Here is a 16,915-nt window from a genome sequence, read left to right on the forward strand (position 1 = left end):
CTCTGTCTTCAAGAGTGACTGTGAGAAGATACCTAATTGTGAATAATAACAGGGCAAGCACATGTTGCTTCCTTCTCCCTAACACTTTCCCAGGCTCTAAATGGTGATTTTCTGAGCCTAATCTAACTTGCTTGCATGGCAGCCCTCAATGGATCTGTCAAATATTTGTCATTTTCTGTTGAGCCCGTGTAAATTTCTTCCATCAGTAGCATACTTTGGCAAAGGTGTCTGTCCACATGTTTTCTGTCTGCTGTTAAAAAAAACTTCCTCTGGCTAGTTTTGCTTGCCAGTAGCTTTGTTTAGTGACTTAACTCTAACAATTTTGAAAACTCTACAGCATTCCTCTTTGTTTAGTTCTAGCCTAATCAAACGTTCCTTTTCTAGAAGTTGTTACGTGTTTATAAGGCATAAAACATCATCATTCATCCTAATAAAACAATACTCATTCTAGTTGTCTGTTTCTGAAATTTTTCCATTACTGAATTACTGCTATTTTTGAAACAAAAGGTCCAGAATAGAACATATTGTTCATGGGTGGACAAACAAAGGCTTTATGTCACATTTTATGTAGGGTTCACAGTACTGATTTGTACACTTTATGTAGCATGCCTTAGTATATTATTCTCACTTACTGAGTTAATTACTTGCATTTTGATTTGCTTTTCTAACAGCTGCCTAGTACTGGAGCTAATGTTTTCATGCAGCTGAAATGATCAGACCAGAGCCTATAATTTTTTGTGAACTGTGTTTCCTATTGCTTATTTCTTACTAGTTTTATTTTTTCACCCTTTTGCTCTATCCTTTAAGGTTTTTCTGCAGCTCCTTGTCTGTTCACATCCTCACTTCAAATAATGTCATATAATTTGCAAGTTTTCTCACCTCACTATACTTTCTCCTGTTCCAGTTTATTTATTAATATTATAGCACACAGATCACAGCAGAAAACCTATGCAGGAGTACACCAGTGACCTTCTCTGTTAGGATGGCTGGCTGTTTGTCTTACGTAATTTCCTATCTTTTCATCACCTACTGACCTTTGCCAAGACATTCCCTCTTTTCTCATATGAATGCTCAGTTTCTTTGAAAGTCTTTCTTGGTGAGGGACTTCTCAAAAAAACTCACAGAGATCCAGCTTGATTTCATCAATGAGCTGGTGTGTATCCTCACTCTAGTTACACCTTCCAAAACCTCCAGCAGATTGGCAACGTAGGAATTTTTTTACAGAAGCCTGACTGACTTTCCCCACACACATTGTATTTGTTCTCTTCTGCTCATTATATAGTCTCTCCTTACTTACCTGCAGCAGGTGATACATTTAGAAGCCAGTAGTTAGACTGATCCCCTGACACTGCTTTTAAAGTCTGGTATAATTTTTGTTGCTCTCTTATCTTCAGGCACTGAGGTAGTTTTAAATGAGAACTTAGACACTGCTTTTAGTGTCTCAGCTATTTCATCCCAAGATTAATTTAAAACTTTTTTTCTGAACACTGTTAGGTCCTGTTAACTTCTTAGCATCCAGCCTCTTAGCATGAAACCTCTTATGCAGAAGGGCTCCCTGGTGGGAATTTTACTGTGTTCTTCTACAATAAATGCTAATGCAATGAATTCATGTAGCTTCTCTGCAATGGCTTTTATACCACGGCTGTGATTGTGGTCCTGTGGACGTCAACAATTTTTGTTCCTGTTGTATAGGAAGAAGGATTTAGCAGAAATTTTGCCTCTTTTGGTTAGTTGCTCCTTAAACATTTTTGGACTATGTCATTATATTTTTACAGATATTGCATTGCTATTGGTTAGTCTTCCAGAGTTGTTGGTCTTTTCTGTATTCTGCTTTTTAATACAACTTCAGCTATTTGAAGAAGACTATTTTATTTTTAATAGTTTTTAACAATGTTCTTTAATGTTCAGTTCTTGAAACAGAAATATTTACTCATAATACAAAAAGGAATGCTTTGGAATGATTACTATTAATTTCACTGTTAAAAATATTATCGCTAATTAGGTCCCGAATTATATAACTAACTGGATGCTTTATCCACTAGGCTGCCAATGTAGATCTGATTAATCAGATTAAATATTGGTTGTAAGTTGTAAACTGTTGGCAATTAGCTTTTGCTGATTTGCTAGAAAATGCTCTTTTTCTGCTGCAAAGTAGATCTACCTCTCAGGTTCTGGTTTCGTGTTTTAGCTGTCTAAAGAATGTCTGTTTCCTTTTGTTTTGTTTCCTTCTTCTGTTTCATTCAGCTCCCTAAGACAGGGCTCAGGAGTGAACAGAAAATACTTTGCAATGTGGTGTTTACTGACTTCTCTTTGTATTGTTGTGAAAAGAGGGATTGTAGATCCTGTAGATCCTTCAACAACAGATCCTAAATTCCACTCTTTTTAGGTCCTGAAATTTGCTGCGATGAACTTCTTAACTTGTCCTTGAAATCAGAACAAATACAGGGCATACAATGAAATGTTTTTGAAGTACTCTAAAAAGAGCTAACACAGTCATTAAAAGTGCTTTAAATCTAGCTACATTTCTAATCTAGATTCAGATTTAAAATATAGCTGTAAATCTGATTTGATTCAGTATGGAAAATCATTAAAACAATTTCATTTTTCTCTTCTTTTTTGAGGTTTTCATTGCTGTATTTAAAGTATGTGTCTTAGAGCATTGTATATGATTATGGCAGAAATGGAAGTTAGAGACCTATTTTAGCACTGCTTTGATCTAGAAGAACTGCATATATATGCTTCTAAAAGCTGTGACAAAAATTTGTTTGGAATAAGAAGAGGATTAATCCTTTCCGCTTGAATCACTGCATCTTGAGGATGCTGAAAAATGAGTTCCAATTTTGTCAAAATTTTACTGTCCTTTGGTTTATCTATGCTTTTCAAAAGCTGTGCTCATGTCACTTAACATTCTGGTCACCTTGGTGGTATTATTTTTATAATGTCTGAAGTTTTCTTGCTCTCTTTTTACTTGTTTCTCCCCCCATGGATAGAGAAATTTGATATTTTTCACCTGAAGTCACATTTGAATTAGTGACTAGTGTTTAGTGGCTTTAGTTGACTGTCTCAAGCTGACTATAAGTATTTCTGATAGCAGCTGACTTTGGACAAGGAAAGAAGTAACTGAAGCAGAGAGAGTATTACTTGCACATTTTCATGGAAAAATTTCTCAAGGAAGGGGAAAAAAAAATAAATAAATATATATGACAGAATTGTTTCCTAGCAGTGTTGTCTAAAAAAAGCTAACCAGGAACACTGGATTTTTTTCTGAGGGAAGACAGAAGAAAATGCATTCTAGTCCATATTTCATCAGTTTGAAAGGGACTGCTGGAGATCATCCTGTCCAACTCCCTGCCCAAGCACAGTCAGGACTTGGCATTTCTGTTTGCAGAACTGCATGAAGTTCCTGTCAGCCTGTTTCTCCAGCTTGTAGAGATCTCTTTGGATGGCAGCACAACCTGCTGGTATATCAGCTGCTCCTCCCAATTTTGTGCCAGCAGGAAACTGAAGGTACATTCTACCCCATCACTCAGATTCTTAATAAAGATGTTGAACTATATTGGAAGTCTGCATTGACCCCTGGACTACATGACTAGTTATTGGCTCAACTAGTTATTGGCTTCCAACTAGCCCTTGTACTGCTGATCACAAGCCTCTGGGCCTTCCTGTTCAGCTAGTTTTCAGTCCACCTCACTGTCTACTCATCAGCTTCTTTATGAGGATCTTATGGCAGACAGTGCTGAAAGCCTTATTGAAGTCCAGGCAGACAATGTCCACTGCTTTCTCTGAATTTACCAAGCCAGTCATTTCATCATGGGAGGTTATCAAGTTGGTCAAGCGTGACTTGATGAATCTGTAACAACCACTTCCTCCATGTATAAGGATATGACTTCAAGGAGGATTTGCTTTGTATCTTTTCCAAGGAATGAGGTGAGGCTAACCTGGATCCTCTTCCTCTTCCTTCTTTCAGCTCTTGCTGAAGGTAAGAGTGACATTTTCTTTCTCTCAGTCTTGAGGAGCTTCTCTTTATTGGCATAACCTTTCAAAGATAATTGAGATTTCAACATGCAGCCTCTATTCTGTACCTTAGACTTGTGCCTATTAAAAAGGTTTTAATCCAAATATTGACTGTTTTTTCTGCAGTGGTAATTGTATAATATGTACAAAGAAGAATTTCCAAAATAGCAAAAAAAAAGATTGTGACAAAGTCATGTTTCCAAAGTGAGGTATATAAAGTAGGAAGCATATTTCAATCTGTGATCTATCATCACAATTAATATACTATCTTTGCATTTTCAATCTATAACGTGAAGCCTGCTGCAAAGTTTAAGGAATAGTGTGATGAATTTAAGCTTATTTTTGTAGTAATTACATAGGTTTACTGATGATCCCTGCTCTGTGGTATGACGTAGGATATATTTTCACTTGGTATAATTTGTTTTCAAAGGGAACTTGATTTGTAGCCTTGTTGCTCTTTGTGCCACTTGGAGGTATCTCCTGTAGTATATTTGTAAATGTTGGTGGATTGTCGTCTAAGGTGGATATCCACCCATTGTGGAGTTGTAAGCCTGATTTATTTATCTATCATCTTTGTAAACTTATCCAATTGTGAAAAATAATAATTTAAATTGTTATCTCTTATCAAGCTGTTGGTGATGCTGGTTAGTGAGAGATACACCTCTATGATCATGTTCCTTGAGTGACTAGAAAGAGGGGGTGTTTTTGAGGTTACCCTTCAACACTTCTTGAGCATTAGTGGTTTTTTACTTTGCAGAATCTGTGTTCAATTAGTCATGGAATTTTAACTGAAAACAGACCTCTGTAAAAACAGGGAATGAATTTAAAACTGTTTAGGATTTGTGAAATTATTACTCCCATAAGCTTAAACTGAGCAAGACATTTCAATTTAGAATGGTTTTGGAAAGGCACTACTAAAATATCTTGGTCCCCTAAATTATTCTTTTTTCTGTGACTGCTCCTAGTTCTAGGCCTTCTGCACTTACTATTTGTCATTATAACTATTTTCCAGAATATTCTTGAGATTTCTGCAGGTTTGAAAAATATGTTCTGCATAGTGGTATTTGAAAGCTTAAATCACCACTGTTTTATTTTTTTTTTTTTCTTTACAGTATAGACTTCCAAAAGAACAATCCAATACACAAATTAACTGAAGAGGAACTTCTGGCTTTTACATCAGTAAGTAATTTATCTGGACTTTTCAGTAAGCATGTTTTCACTTAATATTTAAGTGAAGTATCAAGCAGTAAACTGTCAATCACATTAATCATGAAACTGTTTGTCAACTAAGTTTGTTTTAGTATTCACCTGTTTCATTAAGTTTTTCTTATATCAAGAATTAAAGTAATGCTGAAGTGCTGCCCAGTTTTGAACCATCCTCCTGCAGGATAAGCTTGACATTTCATATATAGTTTTGTCTGAAAACATGCACAAAACATTTTTCATGTGTTTTAGTTTTTATTACTTATAAAGTAAAGTTAAACAATGAATTTTTGCAGCAAACTCTTCCTATGGCACCAGTGTTAAAAGTGTTCTTGTTTGAACACTGGTTTTAGTGGAGTTTGAAAGGATTTTCAGCTTTATTCTGTCAGATGTATTCAATCTATGTATTAGATGTTCTGCTTAGATATGTCTTCCCAGTCAGTGGCTGATTTGCCACAGAACAGTTCTGTAATTTCAAAGAAGCCTAGAAAATGCTGAGTACTTTTTCAGTGTCATTTCTTTTTTACTCAAGACAAAACACAGTTTACTTCTTTCCTTGAGCTCTTCTGCTTTTGTGAGTTTTTCAACAGTAGTTTATATGGGGGTGGAGGAGGAAAGGCTGGTGATTATACTGCCATTTTTGCTTACTTTCCACAATGTTAGTCTTCATCCTTGGTGCTGTAAAGAGGGCTTGCTCTCCTACCCAAGCCTTGTACTTTGAGACCCTTTTGCCATAGTAGTGCCATCTGAAAAAGTTTTTGATAAAAATAAGTAAATTTGTGTTAAGAATTTGCAGATAATATCTCTGCAAAAATGTGTTGAATTTCACTTGAGGTAGAATTGAATTACTGACACTTGTAGTTATGTGAAAGTCCTATGGACAATACTAAGGTTAACTATGGTAATGTTTCTGGGTTTTTTTTTTGACGGAAAAAAGAAGTTCAATCTGTAAAAAAGAAAATATTTTTATTAGACAGATAAAATAGGTTGGTTTTAAAGCAATGTTTATTTAGGTCCTTATGCTAATACAGTACATATAAGATCTGCATGAAGGAGTGGAGTGAATCACTGTAAACCAGTTTAGTTTATGTAGGTTTTCTGTTTGTTGCTATGATTATCATAGTGCCTTCTCGTGATCTGTTCATAGTTTATTAACTGTTTTGTTTGAAACTACAGTTTTGTTTTGGTTATGTTTTTTTAAAAAAATGTTTAAGGGGGAATAGAGAGCAGGAAAAAATTCAAATGTAGACTAAGTGAAAGTGTCCACTCACTTCATATTGTAATAACTGAAGTACCCAGTAATGGTATTAAAGAATTATGACAGATAAAGGAGAGGAAAAAAACTAAGAGAAAGAATAAATATGTACAAAGTAGAATCTTAGAGTTATTCTAGTTGGAAAAGACCTTTAAGATCGTAGTATCCAACCATTAGCCCAACTCTACCGCATCCAGTGCTAAACCATGTCCCTAAGCACCACAGCTACATGTCTTCTGACTTTTTAATATACCTTCTGCTCCTGTCTTTCTACTATTGTTTGCATGATTCTGGGGTGGAAAAGCAGGCATTATATACCTGAATCTCAAAATAACTTCTCTACATACTCTGTCCTTTTAATATTACGTGGAGTGATGTTGTGATAACAGAACATCTTTAACAAGATAGGCCCTACTCCCATAAAGGTGTTCTTTCCAGAATGATGAAGCTGGGAGTGGGGTTTATTTGTTTTAATGCTTGAGTTTTCAAGCATTTAAAAACTCTTCAGGCTTTACAGCAGAGGAAAAGAAGTCAAGGTAGCACATATAATAGGCAAGAAAGATAATCAGCTTTACTGTCAGGTTTTATCTGACATTACTTGAGAGATCATGTTACCTCTTATCTGAGATGTAAGAGATCTTTTGGGTGAATTCTTAATAACGGTGAGAAAATTAAACTGCATTTTTCTGCCATCTAGTGGCTGATTCCTCAAAAATCACAGAAGACCTGATTAACTTGCTCCTTAATTATTTATTGCAGTGACTGTGCAGAGCTTATGTTTTCTTTCATTTATTTATCTTTTTATAGAGCTTCTAAGTCAGCTGCAGCTTGCTTCACACTTCTAAGTTCAGCAACCCTTACCAGGACAGATTTCTAGAGAATCACAGCTGCTAGATATGTGTAGGCTTCCCTATCAGTTTTTGCTCTAAGTAGCAAAGAAGTGGGGTCTGTAGCAATAAATGAACAGGAATTTAGATCTATCTAGTAGTGCAAAATTCAGTGAATGGAAGTGACTAAGAGAAGTAGCTGGTATTCTAAAAATTAAAGGAAACAATTAATTTCAATGTCAGAATAGTATTCTTTTAAACTTTTGCTTAATGCTTCCAAGTTAACTGGATCTAAGGACACAATTCCATCTTATCATTGTTTTCTTTTACGATTATGACCTATGCTCCCGAGACACAAACAGGAATAAGTATTAACTGTCATATTACCATCCCAAATCTTTCCTGGAAACTGAAAACTGGAATCAGTTATTAGCTTATGTAATTTATTTTCAAGAAAAGCATTTTTTGAGAGTTTTCACCTGAGCCTAAAATTTTGGATAGTCACTGCAGAATTTAATTATAAAATCTCTGAGCTCTTCTGCATCTCTAGCTCTGAGTCACCAAGGCAAGCAAATCCATCACTGTGCTCCCTGGCAGCAGGGGTGTTCTGTGTGAATGTTAACACAGTCTTGGATCTTAAGGTGTCTGCTAGCTGAGTGAATAAGTGGCAGTGCAAATGTTAAACTTGTATTTAAGGTATTTACCAAGCTTTGGTACTACCTAATCAAACAGGCAAATGAGCACTATGTCAATGCTGCTCTAGTAATTTCTTTAGCATCATTTAAACTGATATATGTGTGTGTGTGTGTGAGCAGGCATCTTCTCAGCCTACATGTGGATTCCTAAATCTGCAGGCTGGTTAGATGGTTGTCATGCATTCATCTGATATCTGCTGAAATTTGTTTCCTGAAGAAAGGAGGGCATTTCAAGATATCTTAGGAAACTTGAGAAATTGATTTTTAATATATCAATGGATCATCAAAGTGTCATCTTGCTTTTGACATTCCCAAGCAAATGCACGTGACCTGCAGTTTCTCTCTAGCAGTGAGAATTAAAGTCCCAAGTATTATGAGAGTAAAAGGATGATAAAAGTGAACTGAAGTAGATGATGTGGTCCTACTTCATCCTAGATATACTTTGGCAAATAGGCATTCTAAACTCACTTTTATATCTGTAGAAGTTGAAAATTAATATATCTGTAAGATATATATATATGTATTTTATTTGTTTTTAAACAACATATCTTACAGTCTTAAAAGTAACACCATTAAGTCACTGTTAGTCACTGCTTGGTGACTACAGTGAAATACAAAAGGATTGCTGCTTTTCATTTACTGAAATTGTTTGAGAATAGTTGCCATTATACTAAAAGTACTAACTTTTCTAACTAAGAATTACTTTTAGTGTTGTTAAATTTTGAAAAAAGATGTAGGAGTGGATAAAGTCCTTTGTACTTGTTTATGTAGTCTCCTTGGCTAGGAAGGCTCCTTTTACTACAGTAATTTGGACTTCAATGCTTGAGGTGTGAAATACTCTTTTTCTCACATGTAACAGTTTAGGGAAACATGTTTTTACTTAATTCTGTTATGGTAAGCACTTGGACTTCTAAGAAAGCTAAGATCTCATTTAGGAATCAAATATCACATAAGCTGCAGATAAATTGTTGTCACCGTTTGGCTCAGGTTCGACAACAACGCTCTCGATCCCCTCCCCCTCCCACCCAGGTAGTGAAGGAGAGAGAGAATGAACAACACTGTTACATAAATGCATATGATATTTCAGTCTATTTATTTTACATTGTTTTAAAATTACGTTTAAAGCTTTAGAAAAGATGTCTGTCATGTAAACATAAACTTTAGAACAAAAAACTAAAAAATATTTCTGAAATTCAAAATAGTTCCAGGAACATATGAAAGCTGTATGTAAGAACTGCTAAGTCTTCCTTTATGTTTTAATTATAAGAGTATGTGGTTCTTGCAGTCAAATAGGGGAAGGATTAAATACTGAATGGTGTAGCATTTTTCTCTTAGAAAAGAGAAAAATGTTTTTTCTTTTTAAACACCTAAGATTAGACTCTGCAATACAAGTTCATAATGGTTTTATAGAAAGCTTTTATTATAGCTTATAATTTACATGCTGGGGAGGCCATTGGGTGTTTCACAGTCTGACATGACACTTCAACAGAATATCCAGGATTAAGGAACTGCATCTGATGCTTGATATTACTCCTTCCATCTGTCTTATTCCTGACTTTGTTCAGGAGAAATACACTTTTTGGTAAATGAGGTAGGCACTTAGCCTAGTGTAGGAGACTATGAGTGGTAGCAACAGTATTAACTTGTAGGGGACTGAGGAGAAAAAGCAACCAGAGACTGAAGAGAAACCTCTTGCTTTGTGCTTCCCACATCTCAGCCCCATATTTGTATCCTTTGGAATCCATAGACAATGAGAAGTGAAAGAAAAGAGACTGTGGAAAATTAAGTTGCATCAGTTTCTTAATACTTCTGAGACTTGTCATTTATGGAGAGTAGAGCAGTTGATTTTGTTATTAAGTGGTAAAAACCAGGAATAGGAAACTCTGACAGCTTTTCTGTCTATTGACACTTTGAATGGGTGAGGATATATTTCTTAAAGAGGAAAAAATAGTCTAATAGCTTTTGTATTGCTTAGGTTGACAGTTGTTCACCATCTTGTAACAAATTATCTGATAATTTTGAAATTGTTCCAATAATGCCACGAAGGATAACAAAGTCTGATCAAAGAACTAGAGAATGTGAAAGTCTGTCAAAATCCAAAGAATACTGTTCATTGGAAAGATGGACCATATGGGAATGCTTTGTGTCTCTTTTTTCTGTCCACTATGTTGAGATACTGATGCCATAAGAGACTGTTTTTACGAAGTAATTTGAGAATGGTTGATCATATATTTTTTTTTTCAGAATTGGGCATTTATCAAGTGTAATAGAAACTGATGTTGTATCTTTGAAATCACAGCAGAGAATTGTAGTGCACCTTTTATTGTGTGTGTGTGTATATAAATACTTTTTCTGCTTTTCACTGGAGGAAGCAGGGTTTGGGAGGAGGGAGTGGAGGGTGGAAATGGGAATGCTTTGTTTTTCTCATCTTTTGTATGGCATTTGTGATGTAAATGTGGAACTAGGGAGCAATCAAATCACAGCATATGACATTTTTAATGTTAAGCTTTCCTATCAAAATCTCTATAAAACTAGGATGTCAATTTGGTTTCTAAAGAGAAGCTGTTTATATAGTGTAAATAAAAGCAATGCATTTTTCTCTTCTGAGAAAATGGCTGCAGTTTTCTTTGTTTTATAACTAGCAAGAGTACTGAAAAGCTCATTGAGTGCCATGTGTCTCTACTGCTGTAACTTTTGTGGCTTTATAAAAAGTCTCTTTCACTTCTTTTCTAAGCAGTGTTGCCCACTTTGAATAGCCTTTGTTGGTTACAAGATTGTAACACTGCAAAGACTCCCTCTGCAAAGCCCTGCTAGTACTAGTAAGACTTTTTTATAAAGTAAATGAATTCAAAGGTATTCAGTTCTTTTTCTCATTCTCTTTTTTTTTTTTTTTTCTAAGTACTTTTATTCAAAAGTCTGAATCATTTTCCAGGAATGTCAGGATCTAAACACTTGTTGCTAATTTAATGCATGTATGTTTTCTGGCCCATCACGCATTACTGGGAAACTGGATTGAGAACAGCAAAAGAGAAGCTGCCTCTTTTTGCTGGAGTATCATGTGCAAGGACTCAACTAGATTTTTTGGAAGCTTATTCACAAAGTGGCTGGTACTTAGCGTTTGCAATAGATTGTGCATAGGAAATTAACCTAGTGTTTTCAGTTATTTTTGCTGCTGTTGTATATTGTGTGCGTTTAGATATTTACAGGTAAAATAACTGGTATTGTAGTACATATGTTGTGTGGTAGAGGGGAAGATAGCATTCCATTCCAAAACTAGGATTAAGTAACAGTTTGTTTGAAGTTGTTTTATTTGACAAATATCAGATTTCAACACAATTGACACTTTTATCCTTTCAGCTTTCTTCTCTGCTGTGGTCCCTGAGTCAATGGGATCCACAGCTCTGCTTGCATCATATCTTACAGGAGATTATTCCTTATTTGTTGTGTGCCTTTCTGAAGCTGGAAGAAATTTTGGATAGCCTTTCCTTTCCAGAATAGTGTGTTCTGTCATTTAATCTGTGCAGAGTTACTCAAGCAATAGATTTTAGTGGTCTTACTAAAATCACAGTGGTAAGAGAACATGAAAATCATGTTTAAATATTAATAGATTATTTGCTTGTCTAAAGGTTTGAGAAGTTAAGCAGACAAATTTGATGACAGTTAGTAACATTTTTTTCCCACAGCAGCCTTTCTTCTCCCCCTCCTCCTTCCTTTTTATCTATCAGCAGCTCATTTTTTCTAGCAACCTCTTTGACAGCCAGTTGACATGTTGCAGGCTTCCCTTCCCCCTCATGTGTGCTTCACCAGTTATAACTATCGTCGTTTACTTAAGCAAGAAAGATCTCATTGCAAAAAGATGAAATTAAACACCCTATATTAAGACATTCTCACTATTCTGTGTCGTGCTTAATATTCCCATTTTGACAATGTTCTGATGGTCAGTTCATATGTTATCAGTACTAGCAATCAATTTTTTCTTTAGTGATTTATATTATACTGATCTGCCTTTTTGGCTTCGGAAGGGGCAGATGAACTAAACAAGGGGTAAATCCAACTCCCCCTTTTTTTCTCAGTAAACTTACATTTTTGTTCTTTTACTGTATGTGAGGAAGGATTTTTCTTAAAGTTTATTTAGCTGTCCTAATGTCTTACCCTCATCTTCTCTGCTAGTTTTAGTATTGTCCCTTCATTTGTTGTTTTGTTGTGTTTTTTTTTTCCCTAACCCAACATTTCAATTATTACTCTAATCTTATTTGGTCCAGAGCATCTGAAAAAATGAAGGTGCTTGAATTCCTGTTCACTGTCCAATTTTCTATTCTCACTAAGCAACTGAGTTTAATTTTCTCTGACTGTATTGTATCTGTAGTTTGGGCTGGAAGTAGAACATTACAGCACCCCAAGCATTCTTTCTGGTCCATGTTAGCAGATGAAATACTGAAAAAAGTAACAATTTTAAAAAACTTATTACACAAATTAGGATATGTTTGAATAGAATGCCATAGTCCTTGAATGCAAACATGAGTATGTATTTTTTTTCTTCCCCTGCAAGGTGTCTCAAGTGTACAAATGTATTACTCTGTGATTCATGTATCATCAGTAAAATGTCACTGGTTTTTTGTTGCTTGGTTTTTTAAAAAAGAAAAACAGCTGCAGTCTGTTCTAACTTTTCTTTCACTTTAGCTGCTGTGGGGAAAAAATAAGATGAACTTGATAAGAAATAAATCTACCTTACCATGCTTTTGCTTGAATTTCTTTTTCATTTCCCTCAAAACTAGGAATGAAAACATGAAATATCTCCAATGAATTTTTTTTTTTTGCTTTTTTTTTGCTTTTTTTTTTTTTTTTTTTGTGGGTGGTTTATTGTTGTGGGTTTTTTTCCCCCTTTTTGTTTGGTCTTTAATCCTGAAGTTTTAGTTAACCAGGCTACTGAAAGGAATTTCTAATTGGTATTTTCTTCTGGGGATTTATTGATGGTCCATTTAAGAACTTTGTGGGAAAAAGATATGCTTTAGCAAGTTCTAAGTCTATAAACCATGGACCTTTGAAAGGAGATGTAAAAGGGAAAATTTGGGGGGGTTTTACCTATTTTAGAAATTTTTCCTAAACACACACTTATAGCTTAGATTCAGAAAAATACCAGTTTACATGCCAAGCTGTCCTCATTTGAGTAAACCCCATTCTGTTCTGCAGTTATCTTGGATGTGTTTTTGCATGGTGTGCTGCCCTTGTATAAGTAGTTAGTTGACTTCAGTATGTTATGGAAAAGCATGGTGCCATCTATGTCATAGAAGCAGAAATGTTAAGCAGCTCTGATTCTGGTATTTGTACAGTATTTCCTTTCCTGTCTTTTATTACAAACAGTTTAAATAGTAAAGTGGAATTTTCAAGTGCTGTTGATCAGAAATTAAGATGTTAAGATTAAATTAATTTATGAAACATTTCAATACGGCTGCATGAAGGTTGTATGCACATTTATCCTATTTGTATTTATAGGGTTGAATTCTAGCACCAGTCATTTACTAAAAAGTACATTACAACTAAAGAAGGGGGGAAAAAGAAAGCATGTATTCTTGCCAGTCAACCTCATCACTCAGATATTTTTTTTTCCTTCTATAAATACATTTGTGTTGGGATAACTTACATACTGATAAGCAAATTATTGTTTTTATAAGTATTTGTAACATCAAATATACAACAAAATTTCATAGTGATTTACATGAAGTGTTTGTGACCCTTATGAAAACTAATTTCCTGTTGTGCAAATACATGAATAGGAAAGATGCATATTCTGTTCATGAAGGTTAAATCATTGCATCAGGAAATAAAAGCAATGACAGCTCGTTTAGTGGATTGGTCATGCAATGTGTATCATAAATGATTCTTGGGATTACTGTGAGAAAATTCAGGCTTCTTTTTTTTTCTGTGTATAATTTATATGCTTAGCATGTATGATAACATGGCATGGCATAAATACTTATGACATATTTGAATTGGCTGCATTAATCATGGCAAGTAGAGCTGTTAGTTATGAAGACTATTCAAATAAATGCCAATAAAACATTTAAAAGCATGTCCTATTTGTTTAAATTTGAAAACATGTTTTTAAAATGTTTAAATTAATGTTTTTTCTATCTGTGAAGCTGAGATTTGCAGCCTTTTCTGAACTGAAATAAACGTCATGACACTAGATAACAGTGTATTTTGATGTATTTGAGAAAATTTTACTGGCTGTTTTGTATTATCCTTAAGCATGTCTTACATCAATTATATTGGAGTTTGGGCTTTTTTCTTGAAAGTCTTAATGTCTTGTGTCAGATTTTTTTTAGTATATTTGTCATAATATGTTGGCCTGCACATTCTGCAGTGACTTCTATCTAGTCTAGACAAAAGATGACAGAGAAAATAACTTGTACAGGTTCCTGTAACTGGACTGTGAAAGATTTTTCTGCACTGTAAAATGAAAGGTTTGATTTTAAAATTACAGCACTGAGAGAGGAACAGCATATGCATTTGTGTTCTTACAAATTAGCATCATACCTGCTTTGGTTTTTATCATTGGCTAAATCTGAATATGTTTTCTTTGCTTTTTAGGAAATAGGTTTAGAAAATTGTTTCTATTTTGTCTTGAACATGTGTTTAGTAACTTACTACTAAGATTCAGAAAGCAAGCAGATCATTTATTTGTTGGAATAAAGCCATATTTCTCATCTTACAGCTTATTGTGTAAGAACTGCAGTGTATTTATTTGTCTATATATTCTGTATCTTTCCCTTACCTGCTAGTAGGCAAACATATATTTATGTGTGTGTTGAATTTCTGAACAGAGCTAGGAAAATGTGAAGCTTGGAGGTGCAGAACTAAAAAGATTGCTTAATTTGTTTGTTTAAGGAAAACGTCTTGCAGCTTCCTTAGAGTAGATATAAGGAAGAAAATTTTTATTAAGAGTGTTTGGAAAACACTGCAACAGGCTGCCCTGAGAGGTGGTAGATGCTCCATCCCTGGAAACATTCAAGGTCAGCTTCAATGGGGCTGTGAGCAACCTGATGTAGCTGAAGATGTCCTGGCTTACTGCAGAGGGGTTGGACCAGATGGCCTTTAAAGGTCCCTTCCAACCTATTGGAAGTTTGGTCCCTATTCTATGATTCTTCATCCAATTTTCCAGTTATTTTAATAACTGCTGTTATGACCATAATACAGATGGACTGATGCTGGATTGTTGTGTTTGAATCTTAATGCATTACAGCTCATACTTTTAACTTCTTCCAAGTCTAAGCACATCCCAGACATTGCCTTTGGTCTCTAATAAATATATTTAGAGTACGACTTCTCTCTACACAGCTCTGTCAGATTTAGGAATGTTACTCACTGTTGCCTACGAAGACAGGATTTTGTTTTGTGCTCCCTAGCAGTCTTTCACTCGTGTTTTTCAGTATTAGTCCATTGTGCCTATGTCAGCTTTCCTTTTTGTTTATTCATCCATGCCATATTCCCCTGGACCCTCCTTTGTCAGCTCTAGCCTGCTATTTATATGACTTTCACTCTTGCTCTCATCTTCCCTATTTCCTTTCTTTCTCACATATTTCTGACTCTATTTTTATTCATTTCTGCCCTTGCTTTTGGTTGCTGCTTAAAGAGTTATTTTCTTTCAGGACCATTGTGTCTTCCATCTCTGAAAGGAACATGGCTGCAGCTTTGTTTTAAAAGCTCCTGGAAACTAAACTTTTGCACATAAGGTTTAAAGCCAGGCTGCTGGTGACACCTAGTAGCTTGATCATATTCCATATAGTGGGAACACTCTTTAAATAGAGTATTTCTACTGGTGAAGTCAGGAACTGGGAGAAGTTATTTAAGGGGCATCGAGATTCGTTAGTATGCTCATTCCTGGGAAACTGCTGAGACTGTCCTTCAACTCTCACTGAAATTGTCATCTCCAGACCCTATCCATTTAGCCCACCAAACAGTAATTGAGCAATGCTCTTGCATTCAACATGTTATGCTTATTTGTGAACAGCAAGTATTGCAATAGGTAGAGTGCTGAGTAGTAGAGATGTTGTAGGCAGAATTCCTGTGGTGGCTGCTGGCACTTAAAACTAGGGGAAAACCAGGTATGACACACTCCCTGTTGAGTCCAGTCTGGCATTGTGTGGGTTTTCCCCTGCTGTGCCTCACCCTTCTTCTACAGACAGTTGATCTTACAGTCTGAAGGTTGTGAAGATCTTTTATGGAAATTCTATACTTCATGCTGACATTGCTCGATAGTAAAGTCAGTGGCAGCCTTTACTATAAATCACTGGTTTAGACATGTAACTCTTCCTGATTTATTTTGGCTGTTTCTGTTACAGAAAAAAAATGTGATAGTGGATTCTGACTAGTTAACATTGTTCTAGGATGAGAACAAATGACATTTTTATAATGTAAAAACCATATGCAACTGTTAAAGTGACTAATCTTAACATTTTGAACTAATGAAAATGTTTAAATTAGTTTTTTTCAAGAAGATAAATTCATGACTTTTACTGAGGATGTGAAGATAACTTAAAGCTCCACTGTGTTGTTTAATTTTTATGGTTGTGCTCTAAATCTGTCTGAGAACCAGAATGTTTACTACTCTATATTCTGTTCCTGCAGAAGATACTCAGTTAAGGTGTTTAAAGGATAATTATTGTAGATGGATATTTGTCCTGAAGTTATCATTGCAAAAGTGAAGATAAAAGTTTCTTTTAGAGTAACAATCTGTTCTGCATCAATGAGCAGCATTATATAAAACAGGATTTTTCCAGAGGCTGTTGATAGACCAAATAAGCAGGAGCAACACTGGCAGTGTATGGAAAAAAGTGTTGGAAGAAACATAGTGGTGAGCTCATAAATGTGAGTAGGCAGGAAGAACAAATAACTCCCATCACTCTGAGGCAGCTGAATAA

At 35.2% G+C, this 16,915-nt stretch overlaps 1 protein-coding gene across 1 annotated transcript in view; it reads left to right on the forward strand.

The window, feature by feature from the left end:
• The window catches only part of LOC104388937 (tetratricopeptide repeat protein 27-like), a gene marked incomplete at both ends in the record, with an annotated part of 57,107 nt that overhangs the window by 31,573 nt on the left and 8,619 nt on the right, over positions 1 to 16,915 (forward strand). The window contains one exon of the mRNA XM_009997868.1: positions 5,127 to 5,193. Within this exon, the coding sequence (XP_009996170.1) occupies positions 5,127 to 5,193 (67 nt within the window). The remainder of the gene's footprint in view (positions 1 to 5,126; positions 5,194 to 16,915) is intronic.

The sequence above is a fragment of the Chaetura pelagica genome, unplaced genomic scaffold (assembly GCF_000747805.2).
Source record: "Chaetura pelagica isolate M959 unplaced genomic scaffold, ChaPel_1.0 scaffold1645, whole genome shotgun sequence".
Lineage (NCBI taxonomy): Eukaryota > Metazoa > Chordata > Aves > Apodiformes > Apodidae > Chaetura > Chaetura pelagica.